Genomic DNA, 18,322 nt, shown 5'->3' with positions numbered 1-18,322 from the left:
GAGGGAGGGAGGGAGGGAGGGAGGGAAGGAATCCCAAGCAGGCTCCATGCTGTCAGTGCACAGCCTGGCACAGGGCTCAATCCCACAAACTGATCCTACGAACCGTGAGATCATGACCAGAGTTGAAATCAAGAGTTGGATGCTTAACCAACTAAGCTACCCAGGTGCCCCTCAAGTTCCTTGTAAACTGCAAAGCAACACTTAGCCTGTAATCTAAATGTGCAATGGTATACACTTAACGGTATACATTTAATAATAATCAGGTTAAGTACCGTGCTCTTTCATAAATGTTATAAAATTTTTACATTGAATATTTAATGAATTGTAGGCCAATGATCCTGCTGCATTAGGAAATATTTTATGAGTGACAAACAGTAAATATGGAACAAACCACAAGATTCCATTACAGTGTCTCATGGAGGAGAATACTGACAAAATGAAATCCTGGTGTTTTGGTCCTAAGTCATAAAATATGAACGTGTCATTTCTTGTCTGAGACTTTCAGTCTCACTATAAATTGCAAACATCCCTTTGCATACAACCTTGGGCTTCTTATCTAGCTCTGGAGACCAAAGCTCCAGAATGCATATTCCTCTATTATTAGCACCCATACTTTCTGTGAGCACAGCATACAAACATGCGAAATACATAATGTTGGGGTGCCTGGGTGGCTCAGTTGGTTAAGCATCCAACTCTTGGGTTTTGACTCAGCTCATGATCTCACAGTTTGTGAGATCAAGTCCCACGTCTGGCTATGCACTGACAGCGTGGAGCCTGCTTGGGATTCTCTCTCTTCTTCTCTCTCTGTCCTTCCTCTGCTCACACACTCAGTCTGAAAAATAAATTAAAAACAAAAACAAAAAAAAAAAAAACTAGTGAGAAGATTAAGCTTTAAAAAATAAATAAAATACATAATGTTAAAGGCTTTATTCTCTGGAAAATTATCATCAGTTAAGATAAAACCTTAGTGTGTATCAGTCTAAAACCTTCATGAACAGTGACACTGTTCAGATCAAGCCTGGAACTACTAGTTCCACCATCACTATCTCTAGTTCTCTCCAGCTGAAAGCAACCATTTGTTTGCCGTGTTCATATCACTGTGCTAGGGCTTCCCCTATACTCTACAAGTTTGACTCTTGTCCAATACTTTGCTTAAGGAAAAGAAAGCTGAAAGCCCCTTGTTGACATACTTTTACACTGTCAGCCAATATCAAATATCAAACTGAGAAAGGAAGGAGTGTATTCTTACAAGAAGTGACCTCATCGCCAACTTTCTGGTTTACTGAGTTCCATTCAAAGCAAGGAAGTCAAGAGGTAGATCTGCTATCGCAAGGTACAAAAATGAAAAAACCTCAGATGCAGAAGTGCAGGCAGAGGATCTACTGAATCCCAACCTCTGAAAGAACAAACAATGAAGCATTGGTGGGCATCATGACAAGTAAAAGGGTTGTAGGGACTGCAGTAGAGAGGATTTTTTATGGGATAAACTAAGGAGAGAGAGATAAGAGACAAGGGAAATTTGGGAGGGTAAAATTGTGCTCTAAGGTTTATTTAAACTTTGACATGGAGGCAGTGAAAGACATGCAGAGTTATACGAAGTGTATGCTGCTCCAAATCCCTTCCCTAAAATATCTTAATTTCCAAACTGATTTTTCTCCTGGTATCTAATTCAGGGAACAGGCACAGAACTAAGGGAATGGGAATCAAGAGTACAAGCAACACTAATTCTGGACAATGGAACAATGCAGAGAAGGTAGGTGCCATAGTTGGGGCACCTTTGTTATGCCTGGGGTCACTGCTTCCCTGGGCAATAAAGAAGCCTAGAAAGTAAGGTAAGTGCTCAAAGGAGACAATCAAATGCCAAGTTTTCACACTTTGCTATCTTGAAATTTTATTCAGTTCAACTTTTACCTTCTGAACAAACTCCTCAAAACAAACTGCCTTCCCAGTGTAATGCAGGTAATACCAGCAACATTGTGCCTGACCCAATCCTCCCAATTCCTAGAAGAATGGCCTTTCCACTAGACATAAGTAGGGAGCACCACTCTAATAAATATGGAAAAGAAAAAAAAAGTTTTTATAGTAAATCTAGCAAGGAAATGAAGTACCAATCAACATCCAACATCCACATAAGGACATTGTACATTACTAACCCCACTGATAATCATTCCCACTATGCACAATAACAGTGGTGTTCTTGTTTCCTATTTTGACTATACTATACCATGAAACAAGACATGAAGCAATTTATACAAACTAATGATGCCCCTATCTTGCCTTTCACTCTAGTATGCTCGAAAAACTCCATGACATGTGAGGAGCTACAAAAATTAGAACTTTCAGAGTATCTGTGGGTGGAGTCATGCATTCAATAAATTCTCACTGGGCACCTGCTGGCTTGTCTGAGTTATGGAAAGTATAGCAGTTAGCAATAAATGAAATGAGGGTTCAGTCATCATCAAAACCACGTACCGCACAAGAGACATAACATTAAAGGCAAGCTCAGCAAGCTGTCAGTCAAGACTAGCCCTTTTACTATGTGGCAAGGATGGAAAGTACATGAGGATTGGTACAAACAAACCTGAGTATATGAGGTTCTACCAATAACAGCTTCACAAATATGGAGAATACATATAAACACAAGGAATTATCTAGAATTCCACATTTCAGAACTCTTTGAAAACTAAAAACAGCCATAATTTCTTTGATGTCAAAACCTAATCTCGTAATCCATTTGTAGGAAGCTATCCAGAAATGATGTGAATCCCTATTTATTCCATTTGATGAAAGTATGTTTCATTAATGGAATAACAACACTTGTCTGAAGTTATATGTCCTAATCTGTCTAAAATTTGGAAAACTTAGAACTCTAATAAAACATATCTGGCCTCAGAGATTTGAGACAATGGCTTATAGGCTTGTAGTATAAAGGGTTATGTTTTAGATTTAAGAGATAATATACATAAAACACTAAAGATAGGGCCAGAAACATTTTTAAACTTTTCTATTTATTTTTTTGTAATTAATATCAAAATATATTAAGATGACTAAAAGAGAATTTCATAAGTAATATAAAAACTTTTACAGTATTACCTAGCTTTTTCTACTTCAAGACTTTGAAATTTCTAACGTATAGATACAGAAGAGACTATCTACATGTTTGTTAATAAATTAAAAACAAAAAAAGAGAGTCACTACCTGGACTAGCACCCTAGCTGCCCTACCTCTGTTCAGACTGTGTCCATCACACCAAAGCTTCTTGCTGTTGAAACTTCTTGGCAAGGTCCATTTGAAATACAACTGTCTGAAGCATGGGAATTGTATTTTTCCCATCTTTCTATTCCCTTCCTTGATACTTGCATAATATGTAACACAGATTAGAGTAATCGTGTCTAAGATTTATGGAGTTCTTACTCTATGTGCCAGGCATTATGCTAAATACTTTATATACATTAACCAATGAAATCATCACTTTCCTAAAAGGTATCTATTGATCTTATTTTATAGAGAGGTTAAGTAATTTACCCAAGGTTATGTAAGTAATAAGTTTGCAGAATCAAGATCTACATTATTCTGTCCAAATATGGTAGCCTAAAGTTACATGTGGCTATTTAAATATAAATTAAATTAAAATTCTGTTCCTCTGTCACATAAATCACTTTTCAAGAGCTCAATAGATAGATCTGAGTAGTAGGTACACTACTGAAAAGTGCAAATATAAAACACATCCATTGTTGTAGGAAGTTCTACTGAATAGCACTGTTGAGACCCTAAGCTTAGGTCCCCTAGGGTATACTATAAATGCTCCATAAATACTTAATGATTTAAAGAGAAATGACATGGGGGAATATAACCTTAAAAACAGTTTAGCTGTATGATTTTAGAAGAATAACAAAATTATGGATAGTGAGGATGCAGCCTCAGGATTGGTATGTATTTAGCTCAATATTCTAGCAGTAGATATATGTTCATAGAGAGGAACTCAAGGAATCAAAGTTTCTAAAAAATGTATGGCGAATGGTTGGCATTCTCTGCCAAGAAAAGAAAGCACATTGATACCTTTCTTAGAACGTTCAACAAGGAAGGACTGTCATCCAAAAAGTTTTCTGGTTAATTCTCTGTTAAGCAGAGAACATGCTAAACGAGATGTGATTGTATTTTCTGATGTTTCATCCTAGCATCTCAATCTTGGCATCTCCTATTTCAATTAATAACTACAAACAGAATCCCCTTATTTCATTAATAATCCTTATTTTAATAATACTTTTTACACATATACTATTCCTAACCCTGTGTCATTTTATGTATTTTCGTTTTGTTCTGTGGCTGTGACTAATTAAACTCACCCTGGGTTCTTTCAAAGGTCTTGAGCCAAAGAGACATCAATGTTTTCAGGAGTTTTTGATGGGAAAATTTGAACACCAGTGGCAATCTGGGATCAAAGGTTCAAGTACAGATGATTTGCAAACCTGTTAAATTTGTCTGCAGAACTGTAAGTATATGCATATTTCTCTCAGTAAAGAGTTCCTAGGTTTCAAATTCTTTTTTATAGAGAGCGAGTGAGCAAGAGAGCACAGACATATGCAAGTGGGAGGGTGGGGAAAAGGGACACAGAGAATTGCAAGCTGGCTCCATGCTCAGAGCAGAGCCCAACAAGGGGCTCGATCCCATTACCCTGTGATCATGACCTGAGCAGAGGTCAACAGTGAGATGCTCAACCAACTGAGCCACCCGGGCATGCTCGTCACCCCCCCCCACCGCCCCCCACACACACACTATGCCAGCTTTCAAATTCTTAATAGTGCAGGAGTCTGGGACCTCAAAAGGGTAAGAATGACTACAATCAAGATCCAGAAACATTTATAAAGGAGACAGATTAAAAGAAATGGTATGTACTCCTAAAGCATATTTAAAGGAGTTAAAGAATTTAAATGTCAAATATAGTTTTGCTTATGTAGGTATAATTTAGTACTTAAGAATTTACAAGTTTAGCACTACACATATCAATTATTAGTAAATATTTTTTAATATCTGATTTTTTTTTAATTTCTGATTTTAACTAAAAAAAATTTTCTTAATGTTTATTTATTTTTGAGACAGAGGGAGACAGAGTGTGAGTGGGGGAGGGGCAGAGAGAGAGGGAGACACAGAATCTGAAACAGGCTCCAGGCTCTGAGCTATCAGCACAGAGCCTGATGCGGGGCTCGAACTGATGCAGGGCTCGAACTCATGAACCGTGAGATCATGACCTGAGCCAAAGTCGGACACTTAACCGAATGAGCCACCCAGGCACTCCTCTGATTTTAATTTTTAAAGTATTTTATATTGTCACATCAGGAAGAAGTTTTCTCTTTAAAAACAAAAACAAAAACAAAAAAAACCAAGACACAATATACTGTTTTTTTTTAAAGAACAAAAGTCTCCCCATAATTTAAATAACAGAGCAGTACTGTATTATCAAGTGTTCAATGGAAAATCACCTGTTTGGGATGGACTTAATTCATATTTGCTCTGTTTCTCATGAGTAATGTGGTCACCTTAAATTAATGCTAATAAAACTGGTGTAGTACATCATAGATATACATAAAAAACACAATATGTACATTATATACACTCAAGCATAAACCTGGCAAGAATGACTGGTATGTTTACCAAACCCTTTGAAGAATTTAAACACAATCCAGAACATTAAGAAGGAGACCATTAAGGTAATGGGGTGGCCCCAGGGAAAATGACCCCACAGGTAATCATCCTAGACTCCTGGGGCCCATTTTAGCCCAGCCCTTCCTCTACAACCCTAGACCAACTCCAGTAAGAACAATGTTCTTACAATAGCAAACAGTCAGAAATCTTACCCTAAGCAGTTCTTTTAGGCACTCTATAATTCACTGTCAGCCTGGTTAGAACAACAAAGCTAGCACATGTGATAAAGACAAAGAATGGTACTCAACTTCCCAGGCAATAAAATGCCAGGATTAAAACACACACACAAACCAAAAACCAAAAACCAAAACCTAGGATTTTACGTTTTAAAAGTTCTGGAACTTAGTCCTTCAGACAGCTTGTGACATAAATGAGAAAGCTTACTAGGAAAAGGAGATTGCAATAGAAATGCTTCAGGGGAACATGAGTAGGACTGAAATCCTTGCAAAGAGATTCTGAATACAGGGTGAAAAAGTTCCAGGACAAGACAAGTTACAATTTTGCCTTTAACACTAGTAGCAAATAAAATATAAGGGGAAAAAAATCACAATTTAAAGTCATTAACAAAAAGATTTCTTTCTAGATCATACTCATTATACATTATAAGCTATCTCACTACTTTTTAACAAGAGTAGATAAGCATATGCACTTTTAAAATGTCAATAGGGACCAACTTAGCCAAAAAAATTTCATACAGCTGTACTAATAAAAGTGGAGACATTTTGTTTTTCCTTAGAGACTAAAATATACTACTGCCACATATAGCCAGTGTCCTAACAACCAATACAGTCAATCCATAGAATGGGAGCAAATATTTTCAAATTATGTATCTTATAAAAAACTTGTATATAGAATATATAAAGAAGTCTTTCAACTTAGTAATAAAGAAAACCACAATTTTATTTATTTTTTTTTTATTTTTTATTTTTTAATATATGAAATTTACTGTCAAATTGGTTTCCATACAACACCCAGTGCTCATCCCAAAAGGTGCCCTCCTCAATACCCATCACCCACCCTGCCCTCCCTCCCACCCTGCCCTCCCTCCCACCCCCCATCAACCCTCAATTTGTTCTCAGTTTTTAACAGTCTCTTATGCTTTGGCTCTCTCCCACTCTAACCTCTTTTTTTTTTTTTTCCTTCCCCTCCCCCATGGGTAGAAAACCACAATTTTAAAATGTAAAAGGTATGAACAGATGTTTCTCCAAAGAAGATAAATAAGTAGGGAATAAGCAAATGAAGAGATACTCAATATAAATACCATGAGGGAAATGCATCTAAAAACACAATGAGATACCACTTCACACTCAACCAAGATGCCATAATAAAAAAGACACATTTTAAGTGTTAATGATTGTGTAGAACAAGATGTGTAGAAATTCTAACTGTTGTACACTGCTGTTGGGAACAGTTGCTTAGGAAAACAGTCTGACAGTTCCTCAAAAAGTTAAACAGCAGTTTTCTCCTAGGGACATACCAAGATAAATGAAAACCCTATACTTGACAGGGTTCACGGCAGCATGGTTCATAATAGCTCCAAAAGCAGTAAGAGTCCAAATGTTTATCAACTGATGAATGCACAAAATGTGGTATTAACCATATAAAGATCATTCTATCAAAAAACTAAATTAAGCATGCATGGTTTCCCAAACAAAAACTAAAGCAGTTGTTGACCACACTAAGCCAACCCTGAAAGAAATCTTAAAAGGGGACTGTGGGTGTGTTGGGGGAGAGGGACAACAAAGACTAGAAAGGAACAGAGACACCAACTTTACACATAACACAAAGAGTCTGAATTCGTATCTATCAATAGTCACTCCAAATATAAATGGACTACATGCTTCAATCAAAAGACACAGGGTATCAGAATGGATAAATAAAAACAAGACCCATCTATATGCTGCCTGTAAGAGACTCATTTTAGACCTAAAGACACCAGAAGATTGAAAGTGAAGGGACAGAGAAATATCTAGCATGCTAATGCACATAAAAAGCCAGAGTAGCCATACTTGTTATCAAACTAGATTTTAAACCAAACACTGTTAAAAGAGATGAAAAAGAGGCATTACATCCTAATTAAGGGGTCTATCCAATAAGATCTAACGATTGTAACTATTTATGCCCCCAATGTGAAAGCACCCAAATACATAAATAAATTAATAATAAACAAAGAAATTCATTGATAAAAATACAAAAGCAGTAGGGGACTTTAACACACCATGTACAACAATGGATAGTTCACCTAAGCAGAAAATCAACATGAAAGTAATTGCCTTTTTTTTTTTTTAGTTTATTTATTCATTTATTTGGGGGGGGGGGGGGGGAGAGGGAGAGGGAGAGGGAGGGAGGGAGAGAGGGGGAAGAATGAATGAATATGAATGAGTGGGGGAGGGACAGAGAAACAGGAAAGAGGATCCAAAATGGGCTCAGTGCTGACAGCAGACAGACTGATGGGGGGCTCAAACTCACAAACCAAGAGATCATGACATGAGCCAAAGTTGGATGCTTAACTGAGCGAGCCACCCAGGGGCCCTGAAACCATGGCTTTGAGTAACACATTGGACCAGATGGAGTTAACATATATTCAGAACATTTCATTCTAAAGTAGCAGAATACATGTTCTTTTTGAGGGCACAAAGAACATCCTTTAAGATCTCCTACTGGGTAACAAGCCCTCAACAAGTACAAAAAGACTGAGACAATACCACACATATTTTCAGACCACAATGATATGAACTTGAAGTCAACCAGAAGAAAAAATTTGGAAAGACCACAAATAACATGGAGGTTAAAGAACATACTACTAAAGAATTACTAAAGAATGAATGCAGTGGCTCAATCAGTTGAGTGTCGGACTTCGATTCAGGTCACAATCTCACAGTTCGTAAGTTTGAGCCCTGCATGGGGGCTCTCTGCTGTCAATGCAGAGCTTGCCTGGGATCCTCTGTTCCCTCCCACCCCTCTCTCTCTGCTGCTCACCCACTCACGTACTCTCTCTCTCAAAAGTAAATTAAAAAATTAAAAAATATATATATACATATATTTATTTATTTTACATATGGCCTACTGGTGAAAAGAAAGTGACTTCATGTTTTTCCAAAAATGACTTAATGACATAATGTATGATACAATACATTGCTGACAGTGCAGAGCCTACGTGGGATTCTCTCCTTCTCTCTCTGCCCCTCCCCTGCTTGAGCTCTCTCTCAAAATAAACATTAAGAAAAAGAGCACCAACTGAACAGTTGTGCCTAAACCATGAAATGTCATTATATACCATATAGGACACCATCTTAGGTTCATCCCTAACACAAGCTTTAATCTTCATTCATTTTTAAAACTACAGGTGACCCATGAACAACAAGGAGATTTGCTTCTTCTAATAGTTAGGAAAACTATCAGCAAATGACCATGTTGATTGAATACCCTTTCATAAGAAGCCATCTGCCCCTGATGAACACAGATGCAAAAATCCTCAACAAGATATTAGCCAACCAGATCCAACAATATATTAAAAAAATATATTAACCGCAACCAAGTGGGATTTATACCTGGGCAGCAGGGCTGGCTTAGTATCAGCAAAACAATCAATGTGATTAATTCACATCAATAAAAGAAAGAACAAGAACCACATGATCCTCTCAATAGATGCAGAGAAACCATTTAACAAAATACAGTATCCTTTCTTGATAAAAACCCTCAAGAAAGAAGGGATAGAAGGAGCATACCTCGAGACCATAAAAACCATATATGAATAATAAGACCCACCGCTAATATCGTCTATAATGGGGAAAAACTGAGTTTTCCCCCTAAGACCAGGAATAAGACAGGGATCTTCACTCTCACCATTGTTATTCAACATAGTATTGAGTGTATTAGCCTCAGCAATCAGACAACACAAAGAAATAAAAGGCATCCAAATCCGCCAGGAGGAGATCACACTTCACTCTTCGCAGATGACCTAATACTCTATTATGGAAAACCCAAAATATTCCACCAAAAAACTGCTAGAACTGATCCATGAATTTAGCAAAGTGACAGGACATAAAATCAATGCACAGAAATTGGCTGCATTCCTATACACCAACAATGAAGCAACAGAAAGAGAAATCAAGGCATTGATCCCATTTAAAATTGTACCAAAACCCATAAAACACCTAGGAATAAATCTAAGCAAAGAGGTAAAAAATCTTTACACTGAAAACTTATGAAAGAAAGCTTATGAAAGAAATTGAAGAAGACACACACAAAAAAATGCAAAAATATTCCATGCTCCTATCCAGAACAAACACTGTTAAAATGTCAATACTACCCAAAGCAATCTACATATTCAATGCCAATACCTATCAAAATAACACCAGCATTCTTCACAGAGCTAGAACAAATAATCCTAAAATTTGTAAGGAACCAGAAAAGACCCCCGAATAGCCAAAGCAATCTTGAAAAAGAAAACCAAACCAGGAGGCATCACAATCTCTGACTTCAAGCTATACTACAAAGCTGTAATCATCAAGACAGTATGGTACTGGCAAAGAACAAATGCTCAGATCAGTGGAACAGAATAGAGAACCCAGAAATGGACCCACAAACATATGGCCAACTAATCTTTGACCAAGCAGGAAAGAACATCCAATGGAATAAAGACAGTCTCTTCAGCAAGTGGTCCTGGGAAAACTGGACAGCGACATTTAGAAGAATGAACCTGGAGTTTCTTACACTGTACACAAAAATAAACTCAACATGGATGAAAAACCTAAATGTAAGACAGGAAGCCATCAAAATCCTTGAGGAGAGAGCAGGTAAAAACCTCTGACCTTGGCTGCAGCAACTTCTTACTCAACATGTCTCCAGAGGCAAGGGAAATGAAAGCAAAAATGAACTACTGGGACCTCATCAAAATAAAAAAGATTCTCAACAGCAAAGGAAACGAACAGCAAAACTAAAAGGCAACCGACAGAATGGGAGAAGATATTTGCAAATGACTTATCACATAAAGGGTTAGTATCCAAAACCTATAAAGAACTTATCAAACTCAACACCCAAAAAACAAATAATCCATGAGGAAATGAGCAAAAGACATGAATAGACACTTTTCCAAAGAAGACATCCAGATGGCCAACCAACACATGAAAAAACGCTCAACATCACTCATCATCAGGGAAATACAAATCAAAACCACAATGAGATACCTCCTCACACCTGTCAGAATGGCTAACATTAACAACTCAAGCAACAACAGATGTTGGTGAGGATGCGGACTAAGAGGATCTCTTTTTGCACTGCTGGTGGGAATGCAAGCTGGTGCAGCCACTCTGGAAAACAGTATGCAGGTTCCCCCAAAAAACTAAAAATAGAACTACCCTACAACCCAGCAACTGCACTAAGTATTTATCCAAGGGACACAGGTATGCTGTTTCGAAGGGACACATGCACCCCAATGTTTTATAGCAGCACTATCGACAAGAGCCGAAGTATGGAAAGAGCCCAAATGTCCATCGATGGATGAATGGATAAAGAAGATGTGGTATACATATACAGTGGAGTATTACTCGGCGATCATAAAGAATGAAATCTTGCCATTTGCAACTACGTGGATGGAACTGGAGGGTGTTATGCTAAGTGAAATTAGTCAGAGAAAGACAAATATCATATGACTACACTCATATGAGGACTTTAAGAGACAAAACAGATGAACATAAGGGAAGGGAAACAAAAATAATATAACAACAGGGAGGGGGACAAAACATAAGAGACTCTTAAATATGGAGAACAGAAGGTTGTTGGGGGGATTGTGGGAGGGGGTATGGGCTAAATGGGTAAGGGGCATTAAGGAATCTGTTCTGGAAATCATTATTGCACTATATGCTAACTAACTTGGATGTAAATTAAAAAATTTTTAAGAAGGCCATCTGTTCTGGTCAAATTTATTAATAAAGTGTTTAACAGTGTTTAAAGATAATGGCCTCAGAGGTAATAAAAATATTGTAATTAATGGTTTCAATATTTTCAAGCAAGACTGGGGAGGGGGGTTATTCCACATTGCACTGGACAGTATGAGGATACTAAAACCACTGATGAACAGGACGATGATGAAAAAGTAAATTTTAAAAGATCATTTAGATAAATTTTAAATATGTCTATCAGCAACCTTTTCAAGGATTTGTAAAACTAGTCTTTTTTTGGGGGGGGGGGGGGGGGGTTCATGAAGAGGTCTTAAATTAAGTACAGTCAAGAAAACGGACCTCTTTTGAACCTGTTTTGTGTTCAGTAATAAAATGGGAAACTCCCAAAAGGTAAGGGTTCTGAATTAGGATTTTTCTTCATTGCTCTGGGCAGTGCAACTTTTTAAATAATTGTCAGAGCTTTAAGGGGTGTCTGGTGGCGGTTAAGCATCCGACTCTTGGTTTTACCTCAGGTCACAATCTCATGGTTTCACGAGTTCAACCCCCCATGTCAGGCTGTGTGTTGGCAGCACCAAGCCTGCTTGGGATCGTCTCCATCTCTCTCCTACCCCAGTTGCAAGGTCTCTGTCTCTCTAAACAAACAAACCTTTTTAGAAGATTTTGAAAAATAACTGTCAGACCTTTGAACCTTACAGTACAAAACATTTAAAAGACAACAATGAAATTCTAATGTCAACTTTTTAAATAGTGTACTGCTGCCTACAGTCACACCGTGATGCTTATGAGAATACCTTATACGTCTCTTACTAGTGGACAACTCAAATCAGAAGCCCCCATCTTGAGTATCATCTCATGGAAACACTGCAAAATTAACTGCCTACAGAGTCAGAAAATGCCAGTCCTGTACAAATACAAAAATCAAATAGCAAATCTTATCTTCAAATGTTATATATTTTTCTGATGGTTTTTGTTACCTCTTCTTTTAGTGCATGTTTCCTCTGTTCCAAACAGATCTCTTTTGCTCTCATCATCTGCAAAGTCTCCTTAGAAACAGCATACTGGAGCTTTTCCATTCGTTCTGCAGCTGCTGCCCACGATGCTTTACCAAATTTCTTCTGATCTGCTCGCATTCGATCGTACACAGCTATTAATAATAATTTTTTAAAGAGACATTAAGACGTAAGACAACTTGATACTAAACAATTTGAAAGTTTCAGACTTCACTAACCACACACTTAAACATACAAATCCTACTCCCTTAGGTTTCCTATATAGCAGCTCTAAAACACAACTCAACAGTATCTTAGATTCTAAAATCACTAAGAAATCTAAATAATCATCCTCAGAAATTTCTGAAGATAAAACTGATTTGTCAGATTTTAAGACTTTTGTTTAAAATATGTATTTTGAGAGAGAGTAAGCACACAAAAGCAGGGGAAAGGTGGGGGGGGGGGGGAGAGAGAGAAGAGGAGAGAATATTAATCCCAACCAGGCACTGCACTGTCAGCAGGGAGCCGGGTATGGGGCTCAATCCCATGAACTGTTGAGATAATGACCTGAGCGGAAATCAAGAGTCGGACGCTTAACCCAATGTGCCACTCGGGCACCCTGATTTTCAAACTTTTAAAAATATTCTTCCATATGTTTAGTGTCATTAAATTCTAAGTTTTTATACTTTATTCTACAAAGGTTTATACTTTTTCCTGGGTATGCTAATTGAAATCAGTCATAACTATTTAAGATTATTTATTTAAATCCATGTGTTAAATTTGATCATTCTGAGTCCTCCAAAAATACAATGATCTGATGGAGCAAAAAACAAATCCTAGATGTTACCATGGAGCTTACTCAGAGGTTAGAGCTGGAACGACACAATCAAGACTCAAAGAAAACATCTAGTTTCATCTTCCACCTCCCCCAAAAAGAAAAAAGAACTTTTTATTTACAACAACAGAGCCCTATGTCAAGAGATACTTCTTGACATCAAACAGCTAGTATCTTCTAGTTAAAGAAGTTTATCACTAATAATATAGTACAGTAGTGGCTTATCCTGGGTCCTTACGCAATAAAACCATCCTTATGCCCACCCACTTTAACAGGTCAGAGATACACTCGTTATAAAAGAGGTAGGCAATGTGATTAGCACTGAACATCATCTTTAAGTCAGTACACACTGATTAGTATCTTTTATATGTCCAGAGGTAAATGATAATTAATTTTGTACTACCACTGTGTCCTAACCATCTTGTGCAAGGAAGTATATCTCAGTAATCTTTGCCTCAGAGTTTTATGAAATCTTAAAAAAAAAAAAATTTTCCAGTAACACAAGTACATACGTAAAACTTATAACTGTACAGGCAGGGTTATAACTAATAAGAGCAGTTTCTCAGGCTCAGCTCTTCCCTACCCCCTAGTCTCAATGCCCAATGCTTTTAATTGTTTCTGGCGGTTATTTCAATTAAAAAAAAAAAATACTGCTCTTTATGAATTTACAATTAAAAACTATCTTTTGAGTTCCTATTAGATAAGAAATTTTGCTGACTTACAATCGCCTCTGAATATAGTTAAATCAATTATTTTGATTTCTGTTTTCCTGTGGCCTTCAAGTGCTAACACAAAAGGGTTAATTTTTTAGTGCATAACTTTGCTCTGAATCTCAGTTTTAGGCGAACAAGTAAAATCTATTCATGTTGGCTGAACAAATGATTCTGCAATTTTAAATTTCTGCCCATCTTTTAAAACTGTATTTTAATATTTCTGCAACCATAAGATCAACACAGTAGTACAATGTAGGGAGGAAAAAGGATTTGAAGTGAAATAATTTTGAGTTAAATTCCCAATTCTACCTATAACTGACACATAACTTTTGGCAAAAAACTTAATTGTTCTTGGGTTCAATTCCATTGAGTTAGAAAAGGAAATATCGTACCTAAGTCTAAAAGCCTTTGTGGGAATTGAGAGAATGACAGTTACTTAAATGTCTCTTCCACTTCACATGGCACCATCACTTCCTCTCTACTTTAGTCTGAGGGGTAGCTCCCTGTCCTAATTCAGTCTCATGTTTTACCTACCACAACAGCTAGTCAATAACTTAGTATTCTAATACCTTGACTAGAACATATTCTTACATCTCACTGTTAACTCACTTCATTTAGAATTATTCTCCAACAGCTCAGAAATATGACAGTAATAAAGAAAATTGTGAGTGTACGATGTTTGCAATACCCCTAGAACAGTAGAGGATATCTCTACAACAGATTCTTCTCTCCCTATGATGGCAAGAAAAAAGATTCTTGCTAAGGAGACCATTTACATTATCAGAATAACAACTCTATTATAATGGTCTACAAAGATCAGTCAATGTAAATAAAAAAAAAAAAAGGCTCTGAAGGCAATGCAGTTCTGGTATTCACAAAGTATCATGTTAAATCTGTAAGAAAAAAAAAGTTTAATGTGCTAACATGTATACTTGTCAGAAATGAGCCAATTTAAGATGTTTTTAAAAGCTGAGCAGAAATTGGAGTGCCTGGGTGGCTCAGTCAGTTAAGCATCCGACTTTGGCTCAGGTCATGATCTCACTGTTCATGAGTTCAAGCCCCACCATCAGGCTCTGTGCAGACAGCTCAGAGCCTGGAGCCTGTTTCGGATTCTGTGTCTCCCTCTCCCTCTGCCCCTCCCCTACTTCTGCACTATCTCTCTCTCAGAAAAATAAACATTAAACAAAAAGCTTGGGGCGCCTGGGTGGCTCAGTCAATTGAACGTCCGACTTCAGCTCAGGTCATGATCTCTCAGTTCATAGGTTTAAGCCCCGCGTCGGACTCTGTGATGACAGCACAGAGCCTGGAACCTGCTTCGGATTTGGTCTCCTTCTCTCTCTACCCCTCCCCCAGTCGTGCACGGTCTCACTCTCTAAAAATAAACAAACGTAAAAAAAAAAAAAAAAAAAACTAAACTAAAAAAAAAAGCTAAGCAAGAATATATCAAAATTAGGTTACATGTGGCTCTGTATAAGAAAGAAAAGAAGGGGCTGTTTTACTCTTCCTCTAAAAAGAGAAATTAGAAAGTCAACCTTGTTTTTGGAAACAAAGGAGGACTTTTACTCTCAGCAGCATAAAGCCAAAGAGAGATCTTCACTTCGTTTCTCTAACAGGGGGAAGGAAACACACTCAAGAAAGGAAAATTAAAAGTCCAAGCAAATATGTGTTTGGGTTCAAGGGCTTCCTGCTAGGATAAAGTCACCAGAATTGAGGTATAAAGAAGGCTACAGTGACTCTGATGAATTATTTGAAATCCTAGAATGATGTTAATCATATGTAAAAAATGTTTAGATTAAAACTGGAGAAGCACAGTATAAAGAACAATCATCAAAACTGTAAAGAACCAGAACCAACAAACTATAGGCCATATATGAGAACATATAATCACTGCAATCATGTAACAAACCATATATTAAAAAACTGATAGGCACACAAAGTGGCTGCAGAGGCAGTAGGATTACAGATGTGTGTGGGGGGGTTCCCCTCTAATATTCTAAATTTTCTGTAATGATGATATATTTTTAGCATAATGCAAACTTTTTTTAAATATTAAAAAGTGCATCTAGAAAGCAGACTCTAAACCAAATAGTATACATACAACTATTTCATATAGTTTACAGTAGGAAATGACATCTTTAAACATTTAAAGGAACTACCATTAATGTTTTAATGTATTGTTCTCTTAATTTTGTAAAATTAAAATTTTAGTTTTTAAAATTATCTTAATGCTCTAAGTTAAATACTCAGGAGTGGGACTGCTGGGTTATATGGTAAGCATATCTTTAACTTATATAAGAAACTGCATTCACTTTGCAGATTGCCTGTACAATTTTGCATTACCACCAGCAATAAAGGAAGGGTTCTTGTTACTCTGCGTCCTTTTCTGCTTTTGGTATTGTCAGTATTTTTTATTTTAGACATTCTAATAGGTGTGTATTGGTATCGCATTGTGGTTTTAATTTGCATTATACTAATGACTAATAGTCTTGGACATATTTTAAGTGCCATCTTTATCCTCTGTTCAAGCCCTTTCCACAGTTATTAACTGAATTGTTTTCTTATTGTTTAGTTTTAAGAGTTCTTTATATAGTCTGGATACAAGTCCTTTGTCAAATGTTTTTTGCAAATATTTTCTCTCGAATACTATCTTTTCATTCTCTTGGTAGTACCTGCCAGAGTAAAAAGTTTCTAACTTTGGTGAAATTCATTTTATCAATTTTTTCTTTTATGGTTCATACTCCTCAATTACTTTAACAGTTTGTATTTGTAGTGCCACTGCTACAAACTCTGCTTAACTCTCTAGGTTACTAAGATTTTTCTCTTAGTTTTCTTCTGGAAGTTTCACAGTTTTCATTTAGATTTATTTTGAGTTCATTTTTGTACAAGGTGTGAGGTTTTGGTCAAGGTTCATGTTTCTACAAGTGGACGGCCAAGTGTTCCAATACCACTTATTGTTTCCCACTGAATTGTTTTATCAAAGAGTAAATGTCCATGTATTGTACATTTATTTCTTATTCTCCATTCTATTCCATTGATATACATGTCTATCTCTTCCATTAATACCATACCACAGTAGCTCTATAATTTGTAAAGTCAGGTAATGTGATTTTGCTTGTGGTTTTCTTTTTTCCTAAACTGCTTTATGTATTTTAGTTCCTCTATGCCCTTTCATGTACATTACAATTAGCTGGTTTATGTTTATAAGAAAAAGTCCTGCTGGTATTTCCATAGGTACTATAGGTGTCTATACATCACTTTGGGGAGAACGGAGATCATTACTATGTTGGATATTCCAACATGTGAACACAACATGTCTATCCATTTACTTATGATAAAGAAATCAAAGACCTGTTATGTAATTGTAAGCATTCAAATTCTGTACATGTTTTGGTAGAAAGTCACTTGTTTAAAGAGTTTTAAAAAATAGATTCCATACAGTTTTTGACATAAACAATATTAACTAAAATGGGGACAATTTTATTTTTCTTGCCATATTACAATATTATATTATGTTGAACAGGGGTGGTGTTAAGAGTAAACATCCTTGACTTTGTACCTATTTTAAAATGGGGGAAACAATTCGGCCCTTCATTAAATGTGATGTTGGCTACAGGGTTTTTGTGGATGCCTTTTATCGAGTTATGGAAGTTCCTTTTCTATTCCTAGCTTGCTGAGTGTTTTCAACACACAGGATGTCCTATTTTGTCAAATGCTTTTTCGGCATCTAGTGATATGACTGACCATGCAAGTTTTTTGAAAAGACTAAAGCTTCTCAACCTCAACACTTGTGACATTGTGTGCCACAAAATTCTTTGTGGTAGGTTGGGCCGTCCTGTATAACATAGGATGTTTAACATAATCTATGGCCTCTGCTAGATACTAGTTAACACCCTGTGTAGCTAAGACAACCAAAAAGGTCTCCAGAGACTGCTAAATGTCCTTTTGTGATACATTTATCTCTAGTTAAAAACCACAGCTTTAACCTTCAATTTGGTGGATTACATTGATTGATGTTCAAATACTGAATCAAGAAAAATCCTACTTGGTCACAAAGGTTAATTTCTTAAAAAATTTGTACAATACTTTAAGTTTGCCAATATATATGCAGGATGCTGATCTGTAGGGTTTTTTAATACTGTCTTTATGTAGTTTAGGATTTAGGATATTGCTGATCTCAGT

The 18,322-nt window shown here is 36.6% G+C and overlaps 1 protein-coding gene across 2 annotated transcripts in view; it reads right to left on the bottom strand.

Moving 5' to 3' along the window:
- The window catches only part of JMY (junction mediating and regulatory protein, p53 cofactor), a 56,474-nt gene that overhangs the window by 22,434 nt on the left and 15,718 nt on the right, over positions 1-18,322 (bottom strand). For both annotated transcript variants that reach the window (XM_049648572.1, XM_049648574.1), the window contains exon 3: positions 12,581-12,750. In XM_049648572.1, coding sequence (XP_049504529.1) covers positions 12,581-12,750 — 170 coding nt within the window. The remainder of the gene's footprint in view (positions 1-12,580; positions 12,751-18,322) is intronic.

The sequence above is a fragment of the Panthera uncia genome (assembly GCF_023721935.1).
Source record: "Panthera uncia isolate 11264 chromosome A1 unlocalized genomic scaffold, Puncia_PCG_1.0 HiC_scaffold_17, whole genome shotgun sequence".
Lineage (NCBI taxonomy): Eukaryota > Metazoa > Chordata > Mammalia > Carnivora > Felidae > Panthera > Panthera uncia.
This window is presented reverse-complemented; position numbering and strand designations above follow the sequence as displayed.